The sequence below is a fragment of the Sprattus sprattus genome (genome assembly GCF_963457725.1).
Source record: "Sprattus sprattus genome assembly, chromosome: 11".
NCBI lineage: Eukaryota > Metazoa > Chordata > Actinopteri > Clupeiformes > Clupeidae > Sprattus > Sprattus sprattus.
The window spans coordinates 13779629-13787463 of NC_137909.1; the positions used below are offsets into that span (position 1 = coordinate 13779629).

At 45.7% G+C, this 7835-nt stretch overlaps 1 protein-coding gene across 1 annotated transcript; it reads left to right on the forward strand.

Moving 5' to 3' along the window:
• Positions 1 to 3363: 3363 nt before the first annotated feature.
• On the forward strand, positions 3364 to 7167 carry enc1 (ectodermal-neural cortex 1; the record flags this gene model as incomplete). Its single annotated transcript, XM_080847647.1, has 3 exons — positions 3364 to 3457; positions 5046 to 5345; positions 5686 to 7167. The coding sequence occupies exons 1-3, from the start codon at positions 3419 to 3421 to the stop codon at positions 7165 to 7167; spliced, it is 1821 nt and encodes a 606-aa protein (XP_080703773.1). The 5' UTR covers positions 3364 to 3418.
• Positions 7168 to 7835: the final 668 nt, after the last annotated feature.

A 7835-nucleotide genomic window follows, 5' to 3' on the forward strand; every position in this document is an offset into this window, starting at 1 on the left:
GATGTAGTGGCCATGAATGGCCTGCAGGTAACAGTGGGGACGGACGATTGCTTGATTGACCGATTACCCACACCTGGGAGGTGTGGAGGATAAAAAGGACCAGTGGACACCTCTCTCTGGAGCTGACTCTCCGCGTACAGACGTCCAAACCCCCTAGACACGTCATGGTGTGATATTTGTTACTTAATTATACACATTATTTTGTAGAACCCCGTTGTCATCTTCCAAATTTTTATGTTGAGGTCACGAGCCGGCCGTAACGTTATTAATGATACACCGACAACTCGGTTCCCCTACATTCAGTATTTGAGTATGCCACTGGAACTGACTAGCTGATTATTACTTGCAGAGCATCTAAAGATAAAGCAGAGTTACAGTTTTTTACGATCGGATACACACAATTTTGACTGCTTGGTTTTGTTTTTCAATATCCTCAATAAGCACAACCACACACCCAATGAGCAAAAACATCATATCCATTGCAAAATGAAACACTCTTGTAAAATCTATACACTCATTTAAAAAAAACATATTTTGTTACCATATGAAACACACACATTGCATATACTGAATTCTGTTTGTACCACTTACACACTTCTGTTATAAACCTAAAACACTTTTAGCAATACTACTTCTCAGTGATTAGAGTAGTGTAAATTAAGTACACAGAGAAAGTGAAAATACACAATACAGTAAAAACACTACCCAAGTCCAATGCTGATGAAAATACTATTGACGAAATTCTCTCCATATACCCAAATCAGTCAACATGTCAACATGGAGAATCACAACAAAACATGTCCCAGTTTTCATGCTACTTCAGTAGTGTGCATAACTACGGAGCCCCTAAAGGGGCATGAAAAAAAAAAAACCTTTCTCGTGCCCACCAGAAACTTTCTCGTGCGCACCAGAAACTTTCTCGTGCCCACCAGAAACTTTAGGGACGGCATGGCCCTCAATTGGGCCAAACACTGTCTATGCCAAATAAAAACAATAGAAATGCCATAAGAAAGCCATAATATCCCATACCAGCCAAAGCTTAACCAGAATTGACCCAGAATTACCCATAATTTAACCACATAGGCCATATAGGCCTACCCAGAATAGCCAAGCCAAAACACGGCTTTTATTTATTTAAATTCATCCTCACTGCTGTCCTAGTTTCCTAGGCATGGTGTAATGTGACGGTGGAAAAACACAGAAACAAGACAAACCGTAATTACTACATTTGCTTATAATTGTAGAATGATTAATTAGGCATAGGATACTTACTCTAATTAGTGTTTTATGTCCGTAGGCAGATCTGGGTCGATTCTAGGCGATTCTCTGCCCGTCCTGCCTAGTTCTACTCTCTGTTTTAGCCTACTAGAATGAATAGCCAAGTTTCAGGTGCGCACGAGAAAGTTTCTGGTGCGCACGAGAACGTTTTTTTTTTCATGTCCCTTTAGGGGCTCCGTACATAACACTGTAAGCTCAGCAAATATCAGACAAAGGTGAAAAGATGTTTCCAGTACAGGTTACAATTCCATTTACAGTAAAATGTACAGATTTGTCAGTGTCGCCAGTGTTGACTGAGAGACCTGATGAACATTATTGTATTGAAAATGGCATGGTCACCGATAATGTTTGCTTGAATTTTTCTGAGCCTGATAGCATTACGTATTTGCCAAAAGCATATTTATGATCTCTCTATCTTGTTCTTGCGTGAATATGGGCCTGTCCTCCTTTCAAGTTTATTTGATAAATTTTGTCTTCTTTTTCTTTGAGCACATTTTCCTCCTGCTTCAGGTCTTCCTCTTCCTCTACTTCCACCTTGACCTCAGCCTCATGGCATGGCCTCGGCCTCCTGCTCCTTCTCCTTCCCCCTCTCACCCTCACTCCTCTTCTTCTGACTCCTTCCATTTTGGTTGAAGACAGATGACAGTTACTCATCTGCTGCATTTCTATAGTGCTTACTGTAAACCTGTTTGTTGTGTCTACAATTAAGCAATCATGTGTTTGGGCACTTGATGGCTGTGTTTATTTGACCGGCTCAGGTGTGGTAATTTGGCAGTCAGTGTTTTGGAATTGCAAGGAAGTGACCTCTTGATATATGTCTTTAAAGCATAAAAGTGTGTTTAGTGCTTTGCAAATCACTTGTGTGTATGGTTTCGCAAAAAGTGTGATGTTTAAATGTGCTAATAGTTGTGCAGATCTGAGCCGTTGTTTTGCTCCTTGAGTGAAGGTTTTGATAATTGTGTTACACTTTTGATTTGAGTGTGTATCCGATTGTAAAAAACTGTAATCTCCTCTTCATTTTTTACACGGGGCAATGTTAATTTCCGACAGAGGGCGCTGTTGTGCCGTAAATCTTAGCCCATGTTTAATTTTGGTTCATCTCCATGGCTACACCAGTATCTATTGCTGTTCTTGGATAAGCTTTCACCTTCACCTTTCAAGTAGGAAAGGTGCTTTTGCATTGAAAAGCACTTGTTAAGCACACAGTCTCCACATAGAAAGTATCCATTGAAAGCTTTGCCATCTTAGAGGTTATCATGGGACAGCGAAGGTCTTTTTATGTTGTATTCATATATTCTTTTAGTAGCCTATCCCTTATAAATATGCATAGATAGACCAATAACTGACTAGGCTATATGAGTATATGTGTACATGTGAATATTGACTGATTACCATGCTGGCAAAAATACAGACACATCACATTCTTTTTTTATCATTATCATCATCATCATGATATTATTATAGCTATTATTATTATTATTATTATTATTATTATTATTATTATTATTATTATTAATAAAGTGATGAAAGAGGGGGTTTATGTAATACACCACAACTGAGAACGGGGCATATAGGTTACTCAGGGTAGGCTACGTTAGAGATGAATGTGATTAATGACTAATTACAAAAAATGACGAATAGAAAATTTAAAATTTGTCTTAAAAACGCACTCCCCTTTCCAAATGTAATTTCTCACCTGTAGTAAACTGTGTATGTTCGACTAGTAACCCGACCCCTGACTGCTTTGCATACTCCTCCCCTCTCGTCTCCAAAACACGCTGCGTTCCTCCTCCTTCCCCAAAAGCGCTCATTCACAGACCGACGAACACAACCGCACCAGCTGCGCCGTCAGATGCATCTCGCACGACGCGCCTTACTACAGCCTACTGACGCGACCGTGGCATAAACAAATTAATTAGGACACTACTGCTAAAAACGTTTTTTTTTGACAGCGCCTTAGCATTTTATGGTGGTGTTTGTTGGATTCATGTGATCGCAAGAGGATCGCCTCTGCTGAAATCCAGACGAAACTAGCTTGAGGAGAAACACGCCTTCTTCACGGCACCCAAGTCACCATACCCACGAGTGGTCAACCCCGACAACCCCGTGGCTCTTCCCGGAGCGGCATGTGGGAGGGTTAATGCGAGCAGGATTGAAATCCTACTTTCGCCCAAAAGAGGTAAATAACTGAAATGTGATTCAATTCGTTTTCTCATTAACCGTTTCCTTTGGCAGCTCTTTTATCTCCGCTATGGACTTGTTGAAATAACCAGGGAAATTCTTGCCTGAACCCTCCAAACCCATCTGTTACATTTCGTGAGATATCATTTTAATCAGCCATCTGACTATACACAATTCAGGCAGTTCATCAGAAACAGTCCCCATAGCTGACAAATTAAGATGTGCAGTAATAGTGTAAATACATTTTGTGGTGGTAAAGTGATGCTTGTGGCATTGTGAGACAATCTGCTTGTGGCATTGTGATAAAATATGCAAATCACAAATTATTACAAGGTAGCCTACAGATGTTTATAATAACAACTTGTCTTGGACTGTGTACGAAGTTCATTATATAGGCTATAATTAACGTAAAAAGGATGGTAAAACAACATGGATATACGGAGAAGATCGCGATGTACAGCCTATAGAAATAGCCTACTTAAGTCTGACATAAATACTTAATAAAGGACCCTGAACCAATAACTCTACCCACTAGGCTGTATGTGCAACGATATTATGCATATAGACTAGTATGTTCTCCATATGAAAAAAATCAACAATGTCCTTCACAGCTGTGACCATTTAAAACGGATTAAGGGTCAGAATGAGGCGCGATAAATCTACCTTGCTGATGTGTCTATAATGTGTTTAGGTCGGCACTGGAGTACATTTTAGCCCCACTAAGCATTAGTGGAAACACAATTAAAGTGTCCCGGAGGGACGACGACAGCCGGCGGTGACCGACAGGGTTGTATCGCTTACATGGAAATTAGCGTTGATTGGATTTGAATGCATGGCCATATAGACGACCAGATGGTAGCCGGTGACATTGAGACTTGGCGTTGACATGGGGCCCCGGAGTCATTTTAGTCAACTCTGGATGTTTTGCAGCCATCACTGTATCCATAGAGCACATGGGATATTTACTTTTAGAGGAGTTTTTGTTTCACCCTCGGTCCCTGCAACGCTTTTACTGCACTTTCCTCTACTGCGCACCTGGTAATGATTAGACACCCGTGCATTCCGGGCGGCTAGACATCAGAGTGTGTGTGTGTGTGTGTGTGTGTGTGTGTGTGTGTGTGTGTGTGTGTGTCTGTATGTTTGTGTGCAGAATGACATCATTTTGTGCTGTGCCCACTTTCCTCAGACCCGTGGCATTGATGTTTGTGAGCGTGACCGATGCAGATGATATCAGGGCATGTCGGGGGCAGAGTGAATCTCGGTCTGTGTGATGAGACAGTTTGTTTTGAAGGCGCCCCTGAACTCTTTCATCTTATCGCTTCAGATGATATAGCTCGATCTGATTTCCGGCCAGCTCGGGTCAAAGCCGTTTCAGAGTTAACCGCTATAAGTGGACTTCCTTTGCTTGGGTTCAGGAAAAGACCATTCTGAACTTTAGGCTACCACAGACCGAAACCACTTCAAGTAAATCCTTGTTGCTTAGTCGACCTGCACAGTCTTGTAATCTGCACAGCACACAGTTCACTGTGAATATCATTTTATAATCACTTTTGAGCAAATTCACATCTCCCTCTCCCTCTCCACAGGATTCAATGAAAATGTCTGTCTGCGTGCATGAGAACCGCAAATCGCGGGCTAGTACGGGCTCAATGAACATCTACCTTTTCCACAAGTCATCGTACGCTGACAGCGTGCTCATGCACCTCAACGCGCTCCGACAGCAGCGCCTCTTCACGGATGTGCTTCTCCACGCGGGAAGCCGCTCGTTCCCATGCCACCGCGCTGTGCTGGCCGCGTGCAGCCGTTACTTCGAGGCTATGTTCAGCGGAGGATTGATGGAGAGCCAAGCAAGCGAGGTGGACTTCCGAGACTCCATCCACCCTGAGGTACCACCAGTTCATATGTTCATATTAATTTGTTCCAGTATCAGTATAATACGCTTTCTACTACAGTATAATAATCTTGCAGTTACAAATACCTAGTTTCATATAAATAAATGTAGTTTAGTATTCAAGCGAATAACTAAATGGTATGTACCTTATTACAATTTTGATGGGGTTTATATCTTTCAGTTCATATGATAGCATGACAAACATATACATAAGTATGAATAATTCTGAGCACCAGAATGTTTCATCTTAATTAACCTGATGGAGATTATTTACAAACACTGTTAATGACTTAACAAAATATTAACCTGTTTGTGTGTTTGTCTTTCTTCACCAGGTGCTGGAGCTGCTGTTGGATTACGCCTACTCATCCCGCGTGGTTATCAACGAGGAGAACGCTGAGTCTCTGCTGGAGGCCGGAGACATGCTCGAGTTCCAGGACATCCGTGACGCCTGCGCCGAGTTTCTGGAGAAGAACCTGCACCCAACCAACTGCCTGGGCATGCTTCTGCTGTCTGACGCCCACCAGTGCACCCAGCTCTCCCAGCCTTCCTGGAGCATGTGCCTCAGCAACTTCCCCGCCATCAGCAAGACGGAGGAGTTCCTGCAGTTACCTAAAGACATGCTGGTTCAGCTGCTCTCCCATGAGGAGTTGGAGACCGAGGACGAGAGGCTCGTCTACGAGTCCGCCCTTAACTGGGTCAACTACGACCTGGAGCGCCGCCACTGCCACCTGCCCGAGCTGCTGCGCACCGTCAGGCTGGCGCTGCTGCCCGCCATCTTCCTGATGGAGAATGTGTCCACGGAGGAGCTGATCAACGCCCAGGCCAAAAGCAAGGAACTTGTGGACGAGGCCATCCGTTGCAAGCTGCGCATCCTGCAGAACGACGGCGTGGTGAACAGCCCCTGCGCCCGGCCCCGCAAGACCAGCCACGCGCTTTTCCTGCTGGGCGGGCCCACCTTCATGTGTGACAAGCTCTACCTGGTGGACCAGAAGGCCAAGGAGATCATCCCCAAGGCCGACATCCCCAGCCCCCGCAAGGAGTTCAGCGCCTGCGCCATCGGGTGTAAGGTGTACGTGACGGGCGGCCGAGGCTCGGAGAACGGCGTGTCCAAAGACGTCTGGGTGTACGACACGGTGCAGGAGGAGTGGTCCAAAGCTCCGCCGATGCTGATCGCCCGCTTCGGACACGGCTCCGCCGAGCTGCGCCACTGTCTGTACGTGGTGGGCGGACACACGGCGGCCACCGGATGTCTCCCGGCGTCCCCGTCCGTGTCTCTGAAGCAGGTGGAGCAGTTTGATCCGTCGGCCAATCGCTGGAGCATGGTGGCGCCACTGCGCGAGGGCGTCAGCAACGCGGCCGTCGTCAGCGTTAAGCTCAAGCTCTTCGCCTTCGGGGGCACCAGTGTGGCGCACGACAAGTTACCCAAGGTGCAGTGCTACGACCCGGTGGAGAACCGTTGGACTGTGCCGGCGTCATGCCCACAGCCGTGGCGATACACGGCCGCCGCCGTCCTTGGCAACCAGATCTTCGTGATGGGAGGCGACACAGAGTTCTCGGCATGTTCCGCCTACAAGTTCAACAGCGAGAACTACCAGTGGACGAAGGTGGGCGACGTGACGGCCAAGCGCATGAGCTGCCAGGCCGTCGCCTCGGGCAACAAGCTCTACGTGGTGGGGGGCTACTTCGGAACGCAGCGCTGCAAAACGCTGGACTGCTACGACCCCACGCTAGATGCCTGGAACTCCATCACCACCGTCCCATACTCCCTTATCCCCACCGCCTTTGTGAGCACCTGGAAACACCTCCCAGCCTGAGAGAGGCATGCTGGGATTGAAAGCAAACAGCCTTCCCTCCTCCAACCTCGACACCCCTCTTCTCATAAGGTACGTACTGCTGTTTGAGTTGAATTTCCTTTAGTGAGGAATGAGTTGCAGTTTCTCACAAACAAACCAATATTGCATTAGTGCAGTACTTAAGAGTGTAACAGGAATGTTGCTTGTTTTATAAAGCCTTGCTAGTCTGTATTACACATGAATGTAATGCCTACTAGCAGTCTGAAATGCACCTTCTGAGCTTTCCCCATGAAATGGAAAGGGAGCTAGAAAACAAAGGCATATGTTGTTAATACAGCGGGCACAACCTGTTCAGGGTCATGACCCTTTTTAGCCAATGTCTCGTAATTAGACTGTTGCTTGGCTTCATTTCCACAAGGTTTTTTTGCGGCAGTACACACAAACGCACACACACACACACACGCACACACACACACTCACATACACACACACACACACACACATAATAACCTGCCATCAGGCAGCAGTATGCTGATAGGTCACTATCGATTTCCCCCCGTTACAGAAATGACCTGGCCTGTTGTTTTTTCTCTGAGGTGGTGGTGGTTTTTTCCTGCTGAATGAGGAAGTTTGTTGGGCAAGCAGTGCTTCTCTGAAGTGTGTGTGTGTGTGTGTGTGTGGGTTGAACT